This window comes from Bos javanicus, chromosome 21 (assembly GCF_032452875.1).
Source record: "Bos javanicus breed banteng chromosome 21, ARS-OSU_banteng_1.0, whole genome shotgun sequence".
Classification (NCBI taxonomy): domain Eukaryota; kingdom Metazoa; phylum Chordata; class Mammalia; order Artiodactyla; family Bovidae; genus Bos; species Bos javanicus.
The window spans coordinates 54673452-54698409 of NC_083888.1; the positions used below are offsets into that span (position 1 = coordinate 54673452).

At 40.4% G+C, this 24958-nt stretch overlaps 1 protein-coding gene across 7 annotated transcripts in view; it reads right to left on the reverse strand.

Annotated features, from left to right (window-relative positions):
* Window positions 1-24958, reverse strand: part of TP53BP1 (tumor protein p53 binding protein 1) — a 94096-nt gene that overhangs the window by 64115 nt on the left and 5023 nt on the right. For 4 of the 7 annotated variants that reach the window (XM_061395039.1, XM_061395038.1, XM_061395036.1 and 1 more), the window contains exons 1-4: window positions 7256-7604; window positions 6501-6685; window positions 6199-6292; window positions 5885-5969 (exon numbers count right to left, since the gene is read on the reverse strand). In XM_061395039.1, coding sequence (XP_061251023.1) covers window positions 5885-5969; window positions 6199-6292; window positions 6501-6685; window positions 7256-7262 — 371 coding nt within the window. In that variant the 5' untranslated portion in view covers window positions 7263-7604. Of the gene's footprint in view, window positions 1-5884; window positions 5970-6198; window positions 6293-6500; window positions 6686-7255; window positions 7611-24958 lie in introns of those variants that run through there. The other 3 variants (XM_061395040.1, XM_061395041.1, XM_061395035.1) reach the window with 3 other exon arrangements.

Consider the following 24958-nt stretch of genomic DNA (forward strand, 5'->3'; position numbering starts at 1 on the left):
GCTAGGCACAATGAGTCCTTGAACCTCTTCTTCACCTACACTCATCCCTTTAGTGATCTTATCCATACTCATGGCCTTGAGTACCATCCATATGCTTATGACTCTGCAATTTTTAATCTCCAGCTTAGACCTTCCTCCTGAGCTCTAGACTTTCACATCATCAACTGCCTCCAACTGACAATTGAAAAGGCAGCTCAACTTTAACAAGCCTGTAATTGACCTTGCTGTTCGATCTTCTCCATCTCAATCAACAGCAACTCCATTCTTCTAGTTCCCAAACCAAAAATGTGGAACCGCCGTTACCACCTTCATTTCCCTCATACTTAACATCCAATCTGACTTTGAATCCTAATTTCAAAAACCCAGAAGCTCACACTTCTCATCCTACTTCTACACTGGTCCAGCCACTGTCACATTTTGCCTAAATTATTTCAAGAGTCTCCTAGTTGGTCTTTCTGCCTCTGCCTTTGCTCTCCCTTCAAATTTTATTTTTAACTTGAACAGCTTCTTTTTTATTTTTCCCAGCTTTATCCAGTTATTAGTCTATTCTTGATCCAGCATCCAGAGTGATGCTGTTCAAATCTAAGAGCATGTCATTCCTCTGATCAAATCTATTAAACACCTTCCTATCTCACTAAATGTAACAGCTAAATGCCTCACAATGATCCATAAGGCCTTATATATTCTGGCTCCCCCCACACTCCTCTGACCTCTTTTCCCACTCCTCTCCAGCACTCCAAGGCAGCCACACTAACCTCCTCGTCATTTCTCAAATATCCCAGCACACTCTTCCCTCAGGGCCTTTGCATTTGCTGTTCTCTATGTGCAGATTACATTTATTTAAATAACAGCAGAGATCACTTACTCAAGATTTTTAGTCAAAAGTCACATCAGGGAAGCATCCCCTAAGTCACCTTGTCTAAACTTGCAACTCCACTGATGTTTCCCATCCAATTCTCCACTTTATTTTTCTCTGCAGCCCTATCAGAGTGTAAGACACTATAGATTTTTACATATCTATCAGATAACTGGTATGTCCCATAAAAGAATATAAGCTACATTAAAGTCTAAAATTTCTTATCTCTTCTGATCACTCTGTATCTCTAAAACTCAAAAGTGCTTGGCATATAGGAAATACGCAATAAATATTTGTAGAATTATTAGGTGAATCAGAGCAGATGTGAAATAAATCAGATTTTGTCCAATATCCAAAACTGATGGAAAGAAAACAAATGTTTAAATATACCATTTAGAAATATAAATCTAGCCAATAAAAAAACTAACATAATTATTATCAAAAGTTAGGAGTGTGCTGGGATTTCCCTGGTGGTCCAACTGTTAGGAATCCGCCTCCCAATGCACGGGGTGCAGGTTCAATCCTCATCAGGGAACTAAGATTCCATACACCACAACTACAGAACCCACACCAGAACGAAGGCCCTACACAGCCATAAATAAATAAATATATATATTTTAAAATTAGAAGAGTGTTGTTGTGAGTTAAACCTCATCTTTCATTACAGAACTCAAATGTCTGAATCTGATTAAACAAGAAATGGCAATACTGTAGTGTTACTTAGTTTTACAATATTAAAAGCTAAAAAGATAACCTCCCAGAGAAGTAAAAACAGACACTTAAAAAGGGTTACCTCTTTGGTTAAAAGGATTACTTCTGTGAAAGGGAGCCAACAGTGGGAATGGACTCTTTGATTTTTATTATAAGTTATTTTTAAAATAATCTATGCATTTATATTTCTCTGTTAAAAGCATTTAACAGACCTCATCAAAATTAAAAACATGCTCCATGAAAAAAAACCTCTTAATGAAAAGACAAGCCAGAGAGAAAATATTTGCAAACCACATATCCTACAAAAAACTAGCACACAGAATATTAGAATTCTCAAAACACAATAAAATAAAACCCAATTACAAAATAGGCAAAAGATATGAACAGACATTTCCTTGAAGAGGATGTACAGATGCAAAGAAGCATGTGAAAAGATGTTCAACATCATTAGCCACTGCTGCTGCTGTTGCTAAGTCGCTCAGTCGTGTCTGACTCCTAGCGACCCCATGAACTGCAGCTCACCAGGCTCCTCCGCCCATGGGACTTTCCAGGCAAGAGTACTGGAGTGGGGTGCCATTGCCTTCTCTGCATTAGCCACTAAGGAAATGCAAATTAAGACCACAATGAAGGCTTCCCTGGTGGCTCAGTGGTAAAGAATCCACCTGCCAATACAGGAGACACAGGTTCAATCCCTGATCCGGGAAGATCCCACATGCCTCGAAGCAAATAAGGCCCTGTTGCCACAACTACTGACCCTGTGCTCTAGAGCTCTGGAACCACAACTACTGAAGCCTGCACGCCTAGAGTCCAGGCTCTGCAGCAAGAGAAGCCACTCTGCAACGAGAAGCCCACTCACTGCAACTAGAGAAAAGCCTGCACAGCAACAAAGACCCAACACAGCCAAAAATAAGTAAATAAATAAAATTGTTAACACACACACACACACACACAAACAAACTGAGATATCACCACACACTATCAGAATGGCTAAAACAAAAGACGGACAACACTTATCAGAATGCCTGAAAGAGTGACAACACCAAATGCTGCTGAGAATGGACAGAAATTGGACGTCCAATGCCAGTCGAACTGTAAAATGATACAAGCGCTCTAGAAAACAGATCAGCATTTCTTAAAAAAAAAAAAACCTGAACATGCAACTACCATGTGACCTAGCAACTGTCCCCCTGGCCATTTATCCTAGAGATATGAAGACTTATAAAAACCTGTAGGCAAATGTTCATAGCAGCTTTATTTATGCTAGCCAAAAACTAGAATCAACCCAGATTTCCATCAACGGGTAAATGGTTAAACAAATTGTGGTACATCCATACCAGGGAACACTACTCAGCAATAAAACAAACCACTGATACATGCAACAACTCAGATAGATCTCTAGTACGCAGTTTGAAAAAATCCAACCTTCAAAAACTATATACTATATGATCTTATTTACATAAGATTTTAAGTGACAGAACTTTACCAATAGAGGATGGTCTCTAATTTTTTTGGCTGCTCCTTGCAGCATGTAGGATCTCAGTTTCCCGATCAGGGATCAAACTTGTAGCCCCAGGATTGAAAGCATGGCGTTTTAACCACTGGACCACCAGGGAAGTCCCGAGGATGGTGCTAACTACCGGTTGCCGGGGGTTCACGTGCAGGTGAAGGGGATGGATGTGGTTGTAAAAGGGCAACACTAGAGCTCCCTGTGGTGTTGGAACTGTTTGCATCTTGGTCACAATGGTGGATAAACCTACACAGACAATTGAGCAGTATACAAATTACACACACAAGTACAAGCAGAACTAGAGAACTCTGAATCATTTCATTGAATTTTAGCAATGCTGATATTCTGGTTGTGAAATCATACTACAGTTCTGCAAAATGGTATCATTGGGGAAAACTGGGAAAAGTATACAAAAAAATCTCTGTGCCATTTCTTACAAAAGCATGTGAATCTATAATCATCCCGGGACGTCTCTGGTGGTCCAATGGCTATGACTCCACACTCTCAATGCAGCGGACCCAGGTCCAATCCTTGGTCATGGAACTGGATCCCACAAGCTGCAACTGAGAGTTTGCACACCACAACTAAAGATCCCGCACACCACGACAAAGATCGAAGATGCTGTGTGCCACAGCCCTGACGAAACCAAGACCCAGCGTGTCCAAATAAATAAAAATAAATATTCATCATCATCTCAATTTTTTAAGCATTTAACAGAAATGAAAATATCTTCAGCATATTTTACAACGCTTCATGTTTAGGACCAAAGGCTTACATCAGCAAGACAACAGATAAAGAGAGGAAGATCTTTTGGAATTTTATGATGTATAAAACTCACAAGCAGCTTTTCAAAATGTCTGCTGTAACGAATAAAGACAACATAAAGAGATCAGTACACATGTGTTTTCTAGAGCTTTCATTGTTTTGGAATCAACCCCACATTCTTTGCAGTTTCGTGGCCTTTTCACATGCTGTTCCCTCTTTTTGGAAAGTTCCTCCTCCCACATGCCACACTTCTCCCCATCCCTTCAACTATGCCTAACAAATTCGTATTTATAATTTACATCATCTTCTCAAAAAGGTTTTCCCTTATCCCCCAGATTAGGTCATATATCCTATTTTTCCCCTGTTTACAATGATCACAATTTTCACTGAATAACTATTTATGTAATTATTCAACATATGTCTCTATTAAAGTGTAAACTCCATGATGGCAAAGATGATTTAAAACACCCGCCACAGTGCTTGCACGTTTACTGAATGTAAGCATTCAAGTTTTTTTTCTTTTTTAAAGAAAGAGCAACATGTTCATGCAAAAATGGAAAAGAAGTAGCATGAGAATTCTCAAAACAGTACCATCCATTTATAACAACGGGTACGCACGCATTCTGTCCCCAGTGGTTCAAACCCGGGTCCTGAGCCACAAAAACATAGATAAGCCTGGCACGTGGATCCTAAAGAGGTATCAGAAAAACTTAAACGCCTACAAAAAGCAAAGAAAGGTAACATAAATGATTGAAGTGGTTGGGTTTAAGAACAAAAGCACAAGCCCTAGGAAAATGAAAAAAAAGAACAGCTGGCCTCAGTGTCCAGGTACAACAGTGAGTTACAGGCACTATGACAGACCACAGCACTCATGTCCCATCTAAGCAGAGACTGGCTGCTACTCACAGCTCTAGCCAACTGTTGCCAATAATACAGCAGTTGTGTTACTTCTGAACTAGTAATCCCAGAAACGGGAAACTGAAGTTCCATGTGAAATTTCCCTATTTTTAAATTCTATCAATTAATTCAAATATATTTTAACAACCATGTATGGGCCAACTAGAACCCACCTGCAGGCCAAAGTAACTCCACCAATTTGCGGATTGATCTAAAGTGTCCAATTGATGATTTGAAAGAAAAATTTTAAATGCAAACACAGAGTATTAAATAGAACACATACACACAAAAAATATTTATTTTTGAGATAAAAATCGTAGCCTTTCACCCCAAACTAACATTCTCTTAACAACCTCCCTTTTCTATTCCACCACTCTAAAACTCTTGCATTCTTCCTTGATCTTAGAAGAATTTGGGCGCTGAATAATCATAAAGAAAGAGAGGCACTTGAGTTACAAGGACTCAAAACCCAGGTCTGCCACTTACTAGCAATATATTCTAGTGCAAGGTTTTTAACTTCTTTGCCCGTCACTCCCCCCTACTAAGTAACATAAATGATTGAAGTGGTTGGGTCTAAGAACAAAAGCATTCAGTAACAGAAGTAATGCAATGTGTTCATTATACAACTCTTTAAGGATGAAATTAAATGGCAGTATATATCAAACATCCAGACTAGTACCCAACAGAGAGGATAAATTCACAAATGGGCAATGTTAAAGATTTACAACAGACAAAGTAAAAAGTGAATACTGTTAAGAGTATGAATTAAACATTCTTGAGTCTAAAACTGGTGAAGATTCTTTGGTTGGTAGGTAGAAACCATTCCTAACTTTTGATAATATATCTTAATTTTTTTATTATTTTTCCTATTAATAAGTCATATCCAAGCTAAGAATGAGGAATTCTTATTTTGTTTCACACGCACAAGACAGATCACAATTTGAATAATATAGGTGCAAAAAAGTTGCTACCTTCGCAAAAGAGATTCCAGCTTAAGTACCAATAGAATGCTAGTTAAAACAATCCTCAAATCAAATTTCCTGCTCCACAAAAATAAATCCTTTTATCCTTAGGGCAAGACAACAGGCACAGATAAAAGAACTGATCCATTAATGCATTTAAATAAATTCCTCCAAACACTAATATACCTGCTTCTCCTATTTGGCTGAGGTAACTGTTCAATGACCTGACTGATGGAACCACGTGTGTCCAAATGAGAAGAATCCAGAGAGTCTGAAAAAAATAACTGGATATTAGCACAAAAGGCATTCACCACCAAACTTTAATACAAGTTCAGGAATGTGGACAATACCAATCTAATCAGCTGTATTAGAAAACCAACCTTGTGCGTACCTACTACACACCAGACACTGTGCTAGACTTCCTTACACACCTCACCACAATTACATAATATTTAAATCTACCCAACTCCAATATGAGCACCCTTGCAAAGGGATCTCACCTGCGGCTTTGTTTTCTTTCAGATGCTCATTGAAGCCACTCTTACTGTCTCCTTGTTCTTCTTCAGCTGTTTGCTCAGTATTGGACTCAACATCCTAAAAAATACACATGCACAATATACCCACTATATATGAGATAATCCAAAATGAGATATATTTTTATGAAAATATAGATTTCATTTTCCAACCAACTTTACCCAAAAGATAGTGATCTCCTAAGTACTTACATTTGCAGGCTGGTCTAGATTAGGGGTGGGGTAGGGTGGGAATCTACTCAATCATTTCCAAGCAACCTATCACTCACCAACACAGGGTTCTCTTTGTGCGTCTGAAGATTAGGAAGGTGTCGAGCTAGCACACTGAAGTGAGAACCAGAATCATCTTCTAGAACCTGGCTTTCAGGCTGAGAATCTTCAATTATCAGGCAAGGAGTGTCTTGCTGAGAGAAATCTGAATCCAACTGACTTCCAGTAGGGTCCATCTGCTCCCCTGGAATGGAATAACAAAAGATCAGTTCCGTGTAACCTACTAGCCTTCCTCACGCAGTCTGAGCTTAAAATAATGAGGCAGTTAAGTACGAGACTTGGAAAGGGGGACGAGTGTAGGACTCTTCCTATTACAACATTGTACATAAGCACTTTCCTGTCATACCTGCCACGGCCCGATTTCCTCTTGCTTACAATCAGCCTGCCTACCCTTCTCTCCCCTTCCATCACCTTCGCGTAGACACCCTTTCCCCTCCTTCCTAACCTCTACTCTCCCCGCCCCTTTTTTCCATCCCCCACAACTCTCCCTACGTCCTTCAGGCGCCTCTACCGCTCCCCAAAAAGCATCTTTGGAAAACCTCTGATCGTCTGAACCCCTACAGCCGTTCCTGCTTCCTCACGACCACCCGGGTCTTCCTAGCGAGTGCTACCCCACCCCCTCCTTGGGGCCCTCCAACCCTTCCCCCGTCACCGCCGCCATGCTTGCCACCCCGCCCCCTCCGGTTTGCCACCCCTTCAGACGCGAAGCCCAAGCCTTCAGAGCCGACTACTCCCCCTTTTCCCCACACAGTACCAGGCATCCCGGCGGGAGGTCCCTCGCTCTCGTCCTAGAGGTTTCCCCACGCTCCCCAGGTCCCTCCAGCTCTATCCCCAGGTCGCCGCTGTAGCCACCGCCGCCACCAGCCACGAACTCCCCCTTTCCCGTCGCGTCACGCAGCATCGGCTCGCTCATTCGCTGCTGCTGCCCGCCACTCAAGAAAGGCTGTGGGTAACTGGCGACTGAGTCGGAGTGCCCCGCCCCACGTAAGAAAAAGGAACACGGCGGCGTGTTTCCATGGCAGCCTGGACTTTGCAGGCCCTCCCTCTAGTATAGCTGGAGAATGACAGTATCCTTGAACCGAAGGGACCTTGAGAGGGCATGAAATATAGTCCGATGCCTCTCCAGGACGGTTGTCTGTACCACTGCTCAGACATAAGAGAAAAGACCATTTTTTTTTATTGTTCATGCACCATAAGGCCCTACTCTCACCCTCTTGCGTGGAAAAGGTTTCCTGGTTTTCTAATAAAAGGGCAAAGAAGGATGGCTAGAATTTCAGAGCTAGTGAAACTGAAGAGAGAGAGGTCTCTTCGGGGTTTGCCAGGTCAACCAGGATCCCCTTCTTAGGCCTCTACTTGAATTCAAGGGCACACATTAAATACGTCTCCACCAGTTCTTTTTTTTCCTATTTACATTGTCTGAGGGCCCTGGTAAGCCATATTTTCCCCCCATTGCCCTTTCCAGTCTGGAACATAGTTCAAGCTTCATATTTGCTTATCGGTGACCTATCTTTTATGGAATTGCAGCCTACAGAGACCATGGCCCCAGACATTTTTTGCACCTCCGTTTGAGATAACTGAGCACAGTAACTGTCGGTGATGAAGAGAACAGCTGCTGCTCTTTAACTAAATGACCTCAAAGATCCCTCCAAGCCCTGAGAGTCTATTATCCTAATTATGGTGCTAGGGTCTTATAGAGGGTGTGGCAGCTGTGACTTGTATTATTGAAGGAGGTCCCATGAGGAATATATTGTTTTGGGGAGGGTATTTTTGTTTTCTGTTTTTAATTTAAAAGGTGGTTGGATCTGAGATGGAATTCTAGCCAGAGCAGCTGTCAATAGGGAAAGCACCCAGCACTCTGCCAGGCATACACATAGTAGGTATTCAATAGGAAGTAGTTTTCTCTCTCTCTACCCCAGACTCAGAATGACTTAAGCACAGTCCAACCATGATTCTCTAATTCTGGAAAATACCCAACACTTGATATAGGCTAAGCTGAAGTGGAGCTTCGTATCAACCAATCTTCTCCCTCCTGTTATAAATTACATTGATCGTATTTTCCAAACAAAAATCAAAGCATGTCATCTGAGTATATGTTACTTGTGGGAACAAAAGGACAGACTCTTTGAAATGAAACTGTCCTGAAAAATCTAGAATCTACTGTTGCTATAACTAGAATATAATTAGGGTCCCCAGAATGTTTTATTAGTGGAACAAAAATGGAAAGGAGCATACAGAGACATATCCCACTTCTTAATCCTCAAATCCTTTATAACTGACTCCTGTCTTCCCTCCTACTCCTAGTGTAGCAGAAGACCAGTGACCAAATAAATGCAGTCCTACAAGAACCAGGTAAGGTCAATATTGACTACACTAGATAGACAAAGTGAATTCATCTGCTTGATTTGAGAGGACACAATCATGTCCTGTTGTATGCAAATTTTGACCTTGATTCCCATAAAAATTCTCCATAGTCACTATATTTTGGGTCTTTTCTGTCCTGCTGTTGCATCTTCCATCTCCAAGCAGGACATAAACAGGTAGACTTTCTTGATTATTTGACAAACAACTGTATGTGTTTATCAAAACTTACAAAACTGTACTAAAAAGGGTAAATTAAACTTCAATAAGCATGGCTTCCCAGGTGCCCCAGTGGTAAAGAATTTGCCTGCCAATGAAGGAGATGCAAGAGATATGGGTTTGATCCCTGGAGAAGGAAATGGAACCCCACTCCAGTATTCTTGCCCAGAAAATTCCATGAACAAGGAGCCTCCTGGGCTACACCCCATGTGGTTGCAAAGAGTGGTTGTGTTCAGTTAACACAACTGAGCACAAACGTGGCTAAAAATAGATAAATAAATGAGCCTGAGCCATTCCCATTACTAAATAAAACAAGACCTTTTTTAAAAAGAACTGTGAATTCCTTGTTAAGCAGGATGATAATTAAATTAATCATTAAATTTCCCAAAGAGATCAGAAAATGCAGGCAGGATGATTACCCACTGAGGCTGTGATTGATCACAGTTTGGTGATCTAAAGGCCTTTACTGACTCTTAGACTGCAAAGGACCATCAGCATATCTGCCTGTCTACAGGTGCATCTTTACCTAAGCCACCCCCAAGAAATCTAATCTACCTCTAAAGTTCTCCCAGACAAGAAAATTCCAATCAAACCGCATGTTAACTCACTTTGAAGTTTAACAAACCTCATTGTCAGAAATTTTTCTTCTAATCATATAATCTAAACTCTTTATTCTAGAATTTAGAGCCATTTTCACTCATATTGTCCTTAATTGGTAATTTTAAAACCTGGACAAATTCTCCTAAGACTAGGATCATCTCAGCTGTCCCAATAATTCTATCAATCAAACAATGAACATAAATGCTACATAATGAGCTCGATAGTCTTTTCCTGAGGTCTCCTCACAGACTTCTCTAAGCAAAAGAACCCTAGATGGTTTACTACTACCTCACAGACACTATTCACCAGCCTTTATATTTGCTTCATGGTTTTCCCTGAAGCTCAGCAGCAGAGAACTTTACTGAAGATGAGTAAATTTAATGATAAACTAAAACATACCCCTTTTAAGCTGCAATATTAAATTATTACAAACTTAAATTTAACATGTAATTGATTCTGACCTCTAGGCTGTCTTCTGTTGCATGTGGACCTATACAATCATACCCAGGCATAGACCAATAGTATTGATATAATTAATAACTGTATTACAGTTTTACTGTGTGTCAGGCATGTACTCTGTTTTACATTCACTATCTCACCTAAAAGCTTCATAACTCTGAGGATTACAGATGAGGACACTCAAAATTAGAGAGATAACATAATTTGCACGATGTCTCACAATCTGTGAGAACCCAGTCTAACCTCAGAGGTTTTATATATCTGATTTACATATATATATTTTATATATATGTCTCATTTATATATACATGATTGAGGAGGAACACTTAACAGAGGAATGGCAAAAGAGTTGACAAAAAACTTTCTCATTTTAGAATGTATTTTTGAGTATAAATATGGGTGTCCCTAGTGTCCTAGAAATTCATAATAATTAAAATAATATCAAGAGAAAAATAATATGGAGAAAAATGAAAAGTTGTCAACTTCCCACCCTTATGAAGAAATTAAGTCAATAAAGAGGTGATCAAAATGTGAAAGCAAATTGCCTAAAGTAGTCAATAATTGCCTCTGATATATTAACTTAACACCAGGCTGATATGCTTAGTGCTATGCTATGCTATGCTAAGTCACTTCAGTCGTGTCCGACTCTGTGTGACCCCATAGACGGCAGCCCACCAGGCTTCCCCGTCCCTGGGATTCTCCAGTAGGGCCCTGCAACCCCTGCAGTGGAAGCAATCTTAACTGGTCTGTATCATCTCTACAGAAAGTCCTCCTGTTAATTTTAAGGAAGATTTTTTTTTTAAGTTTAGACCAGCAGAAAAGTTACAAAAAGAGTATAATTGAAAAACAACAGTATAATGATCTCTCAGAAACCCTTTCACCTAGATTCACATGTTGTTAATATTTTACCACATGGCTATTTATCTTTTTAATTGTGGTAAAATATGCATAGCATGAAATTTACCACTTTAACCACTTTTAAAGGTACAGTTTAGTGACATTAAGTACACTGATGTATTTAGCCTCCCAAACTGAAACTCTTATCCATCCAACACTTATTTCCCCCTTCCCCTCTCCCTTCAGCTCTTGGCAACCACCATTCTACTTTCTGTCTCTATGAATCTGACTACTCTAGGTACCTCATACAAATGGAATCATACAATATTTGTCTTTTTCTGTCTTATTTCACTTAGCAAAATATCCTCAATGTATATCCATGTTGTAATTTTAATAGCAGGTGTTAGAATTTCCTTCCTTATTAAGCCTGAATAATATTCTATTGTAGGTATGTATCACATTTTATCGTCCTTGTTCATTTTAAGCCACTTTTCAAACTTTTCCAGAACTCCAACTTTGCCACACCCAAGTACAGATGATGCCCTGAAGGCATGTTAGCAGACTCCCACCAAGGCAGCCACCTCTTTCAGGTTGCTAATTTTCCCGCTGACCAGTTAGCTGTAGGCCCTCTTACTGGCCTGAGTCTCTCAAACACACAATATTAAGCACAATTGTGACTTCAGAATTAGCTGCAATTTCCTCCCTTCCACCTTTTCAAATGTTTAACCCAAACTGCTTAATTCCACCAGAAGCTGCTTACCTGGAAACAGAGAGGTAGCTGTGGGAAACAAGAAGCTGTGGGATGAGGGGGGAACGAAATAGAATCCTCGCCTATTTGAACACTGACAGGGCTTGCCATGCTCCCTTCTCTGGCTTATTCCCTCTCCTTATAGAAATATTCAAATCACCACATCCTGGAAGCACCTCCCCTCTACTCTTCTATCAAGCTCTGGACTTTTCCTCTCTCCTTTCCCTCCAATCTCCACTTTCTCCATACTTATAACTCCATAATCCTTTACAATCTGGGTTTAATCCCCACAAATCTAGTGCCTGGAACAAAGCAGTTACTCTAAAACTGTGAACAACTGATTCTGAAATTTTCTTGTCAAGTCACCGCATTAGCTTTGGTCTCTATCATGTTTGATGGTGTTGCTGATTCCCTTCTCTTTAATTCTCATCCTGTAACCTAAATGCAAACTAACAACGGATGGATGGATAATTTAAAAAAAAAAGTGAGGTAGACAGAGAGAGAGAATGCAATACTACTCAGCCATTAAAGAAAAAATGCAATCTTGCCATTTATGACAACATGGATAGACCTTGAGGGTATTATGATAAATGAAGTAAGTCAGATGGATAAAGACAAATATCATATGATTTTAGTCATATGTGGGACAAATAAAAAATAAGTGAACAAATGAACAAATCAAACAAACACGTGAATACAGAGAACAGAATAGTGGTCATCACAGGGGAAGGGATTGGGTGAAGACAAAGTGGCTAAGAGGGTCAACTCTATAATGATAGATGGAAACTAGGCTCCCCTGGTGGCTCAGACAGTGAAGAATCTGCCTGCAATGCGGGAGAACTGGGTTCAATCCCTGGGTTGGGAAGATCCCTGGAGGAGGCCATGGCAACCCACTTCAGTATTCTTGCCTGGAGAACCGCCATGGACAGAGGAGCCCAGGAAATAGTCTCTGTTCATGAGATTTCCCAGGCAAGAATACTGGAGTGGGTTGCCATGCCCTCCTCCAGGGCATCTTTCCAACCCAGGGATTGAACCCAGGTCTCTCACATTGCAGGCAGATTCTTTACCATCTGAGCCACCAGGAAAGCCCAAACAAATTAACTATTTTCAAAATTAAGTCACTGTAGCAAAACCTGAAGCCCCAAAATGGAAGAATGCTAAATGTTGTCTTATCCTAAAGAGCTCAATAACTATAAGACACAATAAAAGTGCTGTAGGAATGCATTCTGCTGCTGCTGCTGCTAAGTCACTTCAGTCGTGTCCGACTCTGTGTGACCCCAGAGACAGCAGCCCACCAGCCTCCCCCATCCCTGGGATTCTCCAGGCAAGAACACTGGAGTGGCTTGCCATTTCCTTCTCCAATGCAGGAAAATGAAAAGTGAAAGTGAAGTCACTCAGTTGTGTCCGACTCCTAGCGACCCCATGGACTGCAGCCCACCAGGCTCCTCCGTTCATGGGATTTTCCAGGCAAGAGTACTGGAGTGGGGTGCCATTGCCTTCTCCGATAGGAATGCATAGGAGGGAGAACTCAAAAGAAAGAATTTTAGTCATGTGGTTATAATGAATATTTAGTGAGCATTTACTGTATTCTAGGAGCCTGGCAGGCTGTGGTCCATGGGGTTGCAGAGTCAAACATGACTGAAGCGACTTAGCACACACACACAAGCTCTGTTTACTCTCCCTCCTTGCTTTATCTCATCCAGTCTCATACTGTAACTACCATTTATATACCAATGACTCCCAAGTTTATATCTCCAGCCTAGACCTCTTTCTCAAATCCTGAACCTACACCTAACAGCCTATTCAATATCTCCATTTAGATTCCAACTGACATCTCAAACTCGACATGCTTAAAACTGAATTATTTGGGTTGCTTCCATGTCTTTACTATTGTAAATAGTGCAGCAGTGAACACTGAGGTGCACGTGTCTTTCTGAATTCCAGTTTTGTGCAGATATATGCCCAGGAGTGAGACTGCAGGATCATATGGCAACCCTATTTTTAGTTTTTTGAGGAAACTCCACACTGTTTTTCGTAGTGGCTTCGACACTTTACATTTCCACCAACAGTGTAGGACGGTTCCCTTTTCTCCACGCCCTCTCCAGCAATAAATGCCCAATCTTTTCAACTATATCTCCACCCACTTATGCCCAAATGATCATTTATAAGAAAATCCCAGATATCATAAAATTTCATGCATAAATATTTATATGTGTGTTACAGAGAATCTTTTAAACATAACAATTAACACACCTAAAGAAAATTAACAGTAACTTTGTAATGTTATCAAATATATAGTGTTTAACTTTCTCCAATTGTTCATAATTTTACAGTTCCAAACAAGATTTGTGCATTGCATTTGGATGACACTACCTTCAGTTCAGTTCAGTCACTCAGTCGTGTCCGACTCTTTGCGACCCCATGAATCCCAGCACGCCAGGCCTCCCTGTCCATCACCAACTCCCGGAGTTTACCCAGACTCATGTCCATCGAGTCAGTGATGCCATCCAGCCATCTCATCCTCTGTCGTCCCCTTCTCCTCCTGCCCCCAATCCCTCCCAGCATCAGAGTCTTTTCCAATGAGTCAACTCTTCCCATGAGGTGGCCAAACTACTGGAGTTTCAGCTTTAGCATCATTCCTTCCAAAGAAATCCCAGGGCTGATCTCCTTTAGAATGGACTGGTTGGATCTCCTTGCAGTCCAAGGGACTCTCAAAAGTCTTCTCCAACACCACAGTTCAAAAGCATCAATTCTTCGGCGCTCAGCCTTCTTCACAGTCCAACTCTCACAGCCATACATGACCACAGGAAAAACCATAGCCTTGACTAGACGAACCTTTGTTGGCAAAGGAATGTCTCTGCTTTTGAATATGCTATCTAGGTTGGTCATAACTTTCCTTCCAAGGAGTAAGCGTCTTTTAATTTCATGGCTGCAGTCACCATCTGCAGTGATTTTGGAGCCCAAAAAAATAAAGTCAGACACTGTTTCCACTGTTTCCCCATCTATTTCCCATGAAGTGATGGGACCAGATGCCATGATCTTCGTTTTCTGAATGTTGAGCTTTAAGCCAACTTTTTCACTCTCATCTTTCACTTTCATCAAGAGGCTTTTTAGTTCCTCTTCACTTTCTGCCATAAGGGTGGTGTCATCTGCATATCTGAGGTTATTGATATTTCTGCCAGCAATCTTGATTCCAGCTTGTGCTTCTTCCAGTCCAGCCTTTCTCATGATGTACTCCGCATAGAAGTTAAATAAGCAGGGTGACAATATACAGCCTTGACATACTCCTTTTCCTATTTGGAACCAGTCTGTTGTTCCATGTCCAGTTCTAACTGTTGCTTCCTGACCTGCATACAGATTTCTCAAGAGGCAGATCAGGTGGTCTGGTATTCCCATCTCTTTCAGAATTTTCCACAGTTCATTGTGATCCACACAGTCAAAGGCTTTGGCACAGTCAATAAAGCAGAAATAGATGTTTTTCTGGAACTCTCTTGCTTTTTCCATGATCCTGCTGAATGTTGGCAATTTGATCTCTGGTTCCCTGCCTTTTCTAAAACCAGCTTGAACGTTAGGAAGTTCACAGTTCACGTATTGCTGAAGCCTGGCTTGGAGAATTTTGAGCATTACTTTACTAGCATGTGAGATGAGTACAGTTGTGCGGTAGTTTGAGCATTCTTTGGCATTGCCTTTCTTTGGGATTGGAAAGAAAACTGACACTACCTTAGGCCTCTTTTAATCTGTAAGTTTTTCTCTTTCTTATTTCCTGCCATTTATTTGTTGATGAAACCACATCATTTGTTCTGTAAAATTTCCAACTTTGTGGATTTTTATTACATCCCTGTGATGTCATTTACAGTATTTTATTTTTTATTTTTTATAAATGGGACAGAGAGGTATGCTTGTTCATATTTATGTTCCTTTTTTTGGCAAGAATAACTGGTATCATAAACTTCCTACTGCATCTCATCAAGAAGTATATATTAATAACATTTGGTTTAATGTATTTTTGTTCTGTTACAATTGACCATTGGGTTCAAATATTACCACCTTTTTACTTGATAATTTAGCAGTCATTGATAATTATAACCAAGATGAATTATTTCACTAGGGGCTGTAAAAAAAGTGATATTCTAATATTAACATACTACTTTCATCTATTAGGTAAAATTCTTCTATAAATAAGAACTTATAGAATAGTCAAGTATTTGAACATTTAGAATAGTCAAGTATTTGATTAGTGAGGGAAAGGCAGGGCTTCCCTCATAGCTTAGTTGATAAAAAGAATCCACCTGCAATGCAGGAGACTCCAGTTTAATTCCTGGATCAAGAAGATCCCCTGGAAAAAGGATAGGCTACCTGCTCCAGTATTCTTGGGCTTCCCTTGTAGCTCAGCTGCTTCCCTTGTGGCATGACTCAGCTGGTAAAGAATCTGCCCGCAATGCGGGAGACCTGGGTTCAGTCCCTAGGTTGGGAAGATCCCCTGGAGAAGGGAAAGGCTACCTACTCCAGTATTTTGGCCTGGAGAATTCCATGGACTGTATAGTCCACAGGGTCACAAAGAGTCGGACATGACTGAGCAACTCACTTCACTTCAGAGAAAAGCAGGACAAACGTTTCTTTCTTTTGATTTACTAGTTTTCAAAATAGTAAGTTGAGGTCCTCCATGTAATACAGAATAGTTCTCTAAATAATGAGGTTGTCCAGCATACCCCAAAGATTACTTAAGAGAGTTTTGTTTTTAGTATCACTATGATCTGTGGGTTTTAACACATTTGGTGTGCTTCAAACCACTGCAATTATTGTTCATTTTGAAATACACACTGTCCCATCTTTGGACCATGGAAGTCGTCTCAGATTAGCTCCAAAGTTCTTTTGACATGACTTCAGCACTCTTGGATGGCTTTGTTGCTTTCTGGTATAACAAGATGTTCCAGGTTCATCTTGTTTATTTCCTGCCACAGATCTAGAATCAGATGTTTCTCTGAGAAGCCTTGGTTCATTTAGTAGTAAATGGTATTTAAAGACTACAATTTAGACAGTTGGAATACTTACTGCTACTGAGTTGATCATTGTTTGGCTTTATCTAACTAAATCTTAGGGTTTCAGGGATTTTATCCAACTTTTTTTATTCTATATCTCTTTTTAGCATAATCAACAACTTGATTCCTAATAACATTAGCACAATTTATTTTATTCAATTACATATATAAAACTGTTTCCAAAAAACTCCCAATATTATTACTAACAAGATCACTAATAATAACAGTTTAACATTTTTTGCAGTTTCTTTCTTTCCTTAGGGTACATCCCATAAAAATGTATACTTAAGATATATGCTACAACATGGATGAATCCTGAGGACATTATACTAAGTCACATAAGACAGTCACACACACAAAAAAACAAAATACTGTGTGATTCCACTTATACAAGGCATTTAGAATAGTCAAAATCAGAGACACAGAAAGCCAAACGGAGGTTACTAGGGACTAGGGGGTATGGAGGAGAATTGGGAGTTCTTATTTAATGAGTATATTGAGTTTCAGTTTTACAAGATAAAAAGAAGTATGGAGGCTATGGCCATACTCTCTTGAGTGTGCCTGATCTCATCTGATCTCAGAATCTAAGCAGGGTTGGATCTGGTTAACATATGGATGGGAGACCACCTGGGACTACTGACTACTGTAGGTTTAAAAAAAAGGTGGGGCTATGGATTACATGGCTGGATGGCATCACTGACTCAATGGACTCGAGTCTGAGTGAACTCAGACTGAGTTGGTGATGGACAGGGAGGCCTGGTGTGCTGTGATTCATGGGGTCACAAAGAGTCGGACACAACTGAGCAACTGAACTGAACTGAACTGATGGAGATGGATGATGGTGATAGTTCCACAACATAATGAACATATTTAATATCACTGAACTATACAATTAAAATGATTAAAATAGTAAACTCTACGTGTATTTTACCACAATAAAAATTTTTGAAAAAACATGCAGTTAAACTACCATATTTTAAAGTCATCTGAAAGAATTCCACCAATTTAATACAGAGGTTAATTTATTTCACTTTGATTTTTATTTTTAGTGACTTCTTTATTTTTTTATTGAGGTAAAATTTAAATACAGTGAAATGCAAAGCTCTTTGTTTTTGCAAAGCTCTTAGTTGTATAATTTGATGTGTTTTGATAAACATATATATCTATTAAACTTACATACCAATCAAGATTTTCTATCACTCTGTATTAGTTTCACCTGCTCAACAATTTTACGTAAAGGTAATCATACTGGTCATAGCAAACATCCTCTTGCAACAACACAAGAGAAGACTCTACACATGGACATCACCAGATGGTCAACACCAAAATCAGACTGATTATATTCTTTGCAGCCAAAGACGGAGAAGCTCCATACAGTCAACAAAAACAAGACCAGAAGCTGACTGTGGCTCAGATCATGCCAAATTCAACTTAAATTGAAGGAAGTAGGGAAAACCACTAGACCATTCAGGTATGACCTAAATCAAATCCCTATGATTATACAGTGGAAATGAGAAATAAATTTAAGGGACTAGATCTGATAGAATGAGTACCTGATGAACTATGGACGGAGGTTGGTGACATTGTACAGGAGACAGGGATCAAGACCATCCCCATAGAAAAGAAATGCAAAAAAGTAAAATGGCTGGCTGGGGAGGCCTTACAAATAGCTGTGAAAAGAAGAGAAGAGAAAAGCAAAGGAGAAAAGGAAAGATATAAGCATCTGAATGCAGAGTTCCAAAGAATTGCAAGAAGAGATAAGAAAGCCTTCCTCAGTGATCAATGGAAAGAAATAGAGGAAAACAACAGAATGGGAAAGACTAGAGATCTCTTCAAGAAAATTAGAGATACCAAGGGAACATTTCATGCAAAGATGGGCTCGATAAAGGACAGAAATGGTATGGACCTAACAGAAGAAGAAGATATTAAGAAGAGATGGCAAGAATACACAGAAGAACTGTACAAAAAAGATCTTCATGACCCAGATAATCACGATGATATGATCACCGACCTAGAGCCAGACATCCTGGAATGTGAAGTCAAGTGGGCCTTAGAAAGCATCACTACGAACAAAGCTAGTGGAGGTGATGGAATTCCAGTGGAGCTATTTCAAATCCTGAAAGATGATGCTGTGAAAGTGCTGCACTCAATATGCCAGCAAATTTGGAAAACTCAGCAGTGGCCACAGGACTGGAAAAGGTCCGTTTTCATTCCATTCCCAAAGAAAGGCAATGCCAAAGAATGCTCAAACTACCGCACAACTGCACTCATCTCACATGCTAGTAAAGTAATGCTCAAAATTCTCCAAGCCAGGCTTCAGCAATACGTGAACCGTGAACTTCCTAATGTTCAAGCTGGTTTTAGAAAAGGCAGAGGAACCAGAGATGAAATTGCCGACATCCGCTGGATCATGGAAAAATCAAGAGAGTTCCAGAAAAACACCTACTTCTGCTTTATTGACTATGCCAAAGCCTTTGACTGTGTGGATCACAATAAACTGTGGAAAATTCTGAAAGAGATGGGAATACCAGACCACCTGACCTGCCTCTTGAGAAACCTATATGCAGGTCAGGAAGCAACAGTTAGAACTGGACATGGAACAACAGACTGGTTCCAAATAGGAAAAGGAGTACGTGAAGGCTGTATATTGTCACCCTGCTTATTTAACTTCTATGCAGAGTACATCATGAGAAACGCTGGACTGGAAGAAGCACAAGCTGGAATCAAGATTGCCAGTAGAAATATCAATAACCTCAGATATGCAGATGACACCACCCTCATGGCAGAAAGTGAAGAGGAACTCAAAAGCTTCTTGATGAAAGTAAAAGTGGAGAGTGAAAAAGTTGGCTTAAAGCTCAACGTTCAGAAAAACGAAGATCATGGCATCTGGTCCCATCACTTCATGGGGAATCGATGGGGAAACAGTGCAGTGTCTGACTTTATTTTTTGGGCTCCAAAAATCACTGCAGATGGTGACTGCAGCCATGAAATTAAAAGATCCTTACTCCTTGGAAGGAAAGTTATGACCAACCTAGATAGCATATTCGAAAGCAGAGACATTACTTTGCCAACAAAGGTCTGTCTAGTCAAGGCTATGGTTTTTCCAGTGGTCATGTGTGGACGTGAGAGTTGGACTGTGAAGAAAGCTGAGTGCCGAAGAATTGATGCTTTTGAACTGTGGTGTTGGAGAAGACTCTTGAGAGTCCCTTGGACTCCACGGAGATTCAACCAGTCCATTCTAAAGGACATCAGTCCTGGGTGTTCTTTGAAAGGACTGATGCTAAAGCTGAAACTCCAGTAGTTTGGCCACCTCATGCGAAGAGTTGACTCATTGGAAAAGACTCTGATGCTGGGAGGGATTGGGGGCAGGAGGAGAATAGTACGACAGAGGATGAGATGGCTGGATGGCATCACCGACTCGATGGACATGAGTTTGAGTGAACTCCGGGAGTTGGTGATAGACAGGGAAGCCTGGCATGCTGCAATTCATGGGGTCGCAAAGAGTCAGACACGACTGAGCGACTGAACTGAACTGAACTGAATCATACAGGGAAGGGCTTCCCTGGTGGCTCAGACTGTAACGAATCCGCCTGCAGATTGGAAGACCTGGGTTCAATCCCTGGGTTGGGAAGATCCCCTGGAGGAGGGCATGGCAACACACTCCAATATTCTTGCTTGAAGAATCCCCATGGACAGAGGAGATACCTAGCAGGCTAGAGTCCATGGGGTTGCAAAGAGTCAGACACGACTGAGAGGCTCATCAAACAATCATACAGTATGTGCTCTTTTGCATGCATCTTCTTTGCTCAATACACCATGTTTGAGATTCATGTGTTGTTGCACAAATCCGCTCTGCAGTATTCTGTTGTATACATGTTCCACAATTTATCAATTTGCCTGTTGATGGATCTTTGGGTCATTTGGACCATTATAAATAAAGCTCCTATGAATGTTCATAAAGAAGTCTTTTTGGGAACATACATTTTCATTTCTCTTGGGCTGATATCCAGGAGTGGAACTGTTGCAGTTAAACAAACAGCATTTCTTTAACTTTTAAGAGAGAAATGACAAACAGCTTTCCAAAATGGTTGTATAATTTTATACTCCCACTAACAACATATCAGTTTCAGGTGCTGCGCATTCTCACTAATGTTTGGAATTGGTAATGTGAAGTGGTATCTCACTGTGTTTTTCAGTAAATTTTATATATTATTTGTGTTCAACAAAGTGTACCTGTTTTAAGTGTAGAGTTTGATGAGCTCAACAAATGTATATATACGTGTATAACCACTACGATAATCAAGTACAGAACATTTTCATCACCCCAGAAGTTTCCTTGTGTCCCCTTTGCAATCAATTCCCATCCCCTCCCCAGCATCAGGAAACACTTATTTGCCTTCTATCACTGTAGATAAGCTTTGCCCATTGTACAACTTCACAAAAACTTATTCTTGCAGTATGTACTCATAGTGACCATGAATATGCACTACTGAAATCTTCTTTCAGAGAGTATATTTGATGATGAACCCACCTGCTGCCACTCTGGATCTACTCCCACATTTGCACCAAAGCCACACTTCCTTAGGCTGATCCCAGCCAATGCCAGAGAAGAGCAGGGCTACAAAGGCAGGCCTAATCCTGTGATTAAAAAGATTCTTCCAACAGGAATTTTGACTTGAAGACTCTTCATCAGCCTGACCAAACCTTTCTTGAACCTATGCTGCAGGACAAAACTCTTCATTTCCAATCCTCATTCTTTTCCTCTCTTCTTCCACAGATGTCAGACCTGTATCTGGGTCTGAGGCTCTCTGTGCCTTCCACTGGTCTGTCCATGTGGTGATTTAAAATATATCCACAAATTCATTGACACATCCTTCAAAAGGTAGAGTCAATTTCCTTCCTCTTGAGAATGGATTAGACTCAGTGACTTGCTTCTGTATATAAATAAAATAAAACAAGGCAGAAATGATGATACCTAACTTCAAACACCGTCATTAAAAGGCATTGTAGCTCCCTCCTTACTTTCTGGCTTTGGGAGAAGACAGCTGCCATGTTATGAGAATACTCAAGTAGACCAATGGAGAGTCCTACATGGTGAGGAGTTGAGGTTTCAAATAGCCATTTGAATGAGCCATCTTGGAAGCAGATCATCCAGTCTCAGTCAAGCCTTCAGATTACTGTAACCCCATTTTGACATCTTGACTACAACCTCATGGTTGTAGGACTACAATCCTAAGCCAAAACCACTCACCTAATTTGCTCCTCAATTTTCAGATCCTTAAAGACTGTGTGAGCACTACCTTGGTGGTCTAGTGGTTAAGAATCCACCTGCCAATGCAGGGGACACAAGTTCGACCCCTGGTCCCAGAAGACCCCACATGCTGCGGAACAACTAAGCCCGTGTGCCGCAACTACTGAGCCTGTGCTCTAGATCCTGTGCTCTGCAACAAGAGAAGTCACTGCAATCAGAAATCCGGGCACAGCGATAAAAAGTAGACTGCTCCCACCTCTCCCCTGCTCACTGCAACTAGAGAGGAAACATGCAGGCAGCAACAAAGACCCAGTCCAGTCAAAAATAAATAAATCATCTTAAAAAAAAAGAAACTATGTTAGATAATATGTATTTGTTATTTTAGGCTGCTGAATTTTAGAGTAATCTGTTTCAAAACAATAGATAACCAATATTGTTGTTTCAGTCACTCAATCCTGTCCGACTCTTTTGCCATGCCATGGACTGTAGCCCACTAGGCTCCTCTGTCCATGGTATTTCCCAGGCAAGAATACTGGAGTAGGTTGCCATTTCCTTCTCCAGTGGATTTTCCCAACCCCTGGAGAACTGAACCTGTGTCTCCTGCATGACAGGCGGATTCTTTACCACTGAGCCACTAGGGAAGCCAAGATAACCAATATACTCCCCTAATAAATCTCTTGCACATCTAACCACATCTTGGTATCTACTTCTCAGGAGACCAACACAACATTCTTGTGTTTTGTTTCTTTTGTTTCAACATAATGTATTTTTTATTTTTCATCTATGTTGTGTATACTTGTAGTTTCTTTTTATAGCTGAGTAGTATTCTGTTGCATGAAGGTAACACAATTTGTTTATCCATTTTTTAATTGCTGGTTGTGTTGTTTCCAGGTTATGGCTGTTATGAATAAAGTTGCTATGAAAAACGAATCTCTTTGTGAACATATATGTGTTCATTTTTCTGGGGTAAATGCTTAGGAGTGGAATTTCTAAGTTATAAAGGTTTAGATTTATAAAAAGCTCCAAATACTTTTTATAAAGAAATTATAACATTTTATACTACTATTAGCCATATATGAGAGTTCTACATCCTTTCTAACATTTGGTGTTATTGGGTTTTTAATTATTGCCATTTTGTGAATAAGTAATGTTACACTGTAGGTATGTATATATATGTATATATGTATATATTTTGTCATGCCACAAGCTTGTGGGATCTCAGTTCCCCAATCAGGTATTGAATCCAAGGAAAGCCTGAAACCTAATCACTGGGCCACAAGGGGACTGCCCACTGTGGTTTTAATTTGCATTTCCTTGGGACTAATGATGTTAAATGGTTTTTCCTATATTTATTGGTCATTTGTGTACCATCTCTTGTGAAAATCCATTCAAATTCCTTGTCCATTTTATAGCTGGGTTGACCTTTTGTCTTTTCTGGGCTGATTTGTAGATTTTTAAAAAAATATATTCTGGAATAGGTTATTTGTCAGATTGGTCATTTTGATTTAATTTTGTTTTATACTTCTGTAAAACATTTATATGATTCTAATGTCAAATTTACAAAATAAGATAAATTTTAAAAATCTACTTTCCATCCTTGGCTGCCTTACAATCTGTTTCTCTTTCCTCCTAGAGGTAATTTTTTAAAGTTTTTGGTTTATCTTTGGAGTCACTATTTACCTTTTCTCTCTCACTCCCCATTTGATAAGGCAGGAAATCAGATTGGCTCTAGCTTTGAAATACTGTGTGTCTAGCATCCCACCATCTCCACTGACCCTGCTCTGATCTGAGCTACATCCCTGCTCATCCAGGTTACTGCAAGTTGCTTGCCTGGTTTCCCACTTTATTATTTTTAACCAGGGCCCCTCAGACCCCTAGGTGTCAAAGGTCCTGGGGTGATCAAAGACCAGTACTGGTCATGAAGAGAGTGGTTTCCCACTTTAAACCTTCCAACCTTTACAGTCTATTCTCAGTACAGCAGCCAAAGTGATACTGTAAAAATCTGTCAAATGATAGCACTCCTCTGTTTAAATGCCTGCATATAGGACTTCCCTGGTGGTCCAGTGGTTAAGAATCTACCTGCCAATTCAGGGAACACTGGTTCAACCCCTGCTCTGGGAAGACACCACACGCAGCCAGGCAGTTAAGCCCGTGTGCCACAATGACTCTGCCCAAAGCCCATGCTCTGCAACAAGAGAAGCACCACAACTAGAGTAGCCCCCACAAGTCGTTGCTTGTGGGAACTAGAGAACACGGGTGCACAGCAACGAAGACCCAGCACAGCTTAAAAAAAAAAAAAAAAAGCCTGCATATGTTTCCTATTTCACTCAGAGTAAAAACCTAATAGTAACTAACAATGCCAACAAGGCCCTACGTGATCTGGCCTCTATTATTACCAATCTCATCTCCTATTTCTCTTTCACTCCTCTGCTCCAGGCACAGTGGGCTCCAGCTATGCCTTGAATGTACCAGGCATACTGCTACTTAGGGACTTTGAATTGGCTATCTTCTCAGCCTACAAGACTCTCTACCACATAGCCAAATGACCAAAACTCCTTGCTTCCTTTAAGTCTGCTCTAGTCTCATCTTAATAAGGCCCACCCTAACCAGCCCCTTTCAAATTGCAGCCTTTCCTGCTGCTTCACCATTCTTCCCCATCACCACACCCTGCTCCAGCATTCTCAGTCACCCTTATCATGATGATTTCTTTTTTGCCACAGTACTAATCACTTTCTGACATACTATATACCCATCTATTATTTATTATCTGTCCCTCCCCACTAGAACATAAGCTCCACAAGAGCAGGGACCTCTGTGTTTCATTTGCTGGCACACAGTAAGTGCTCAATACACATCACTGAATGAATGACTTAAAAATGAATTCTGGGCATTCCGAGGGGAAAAGAGACAACCTGAACAGAAAGTGTAAGAATGACTGAGGGAAAG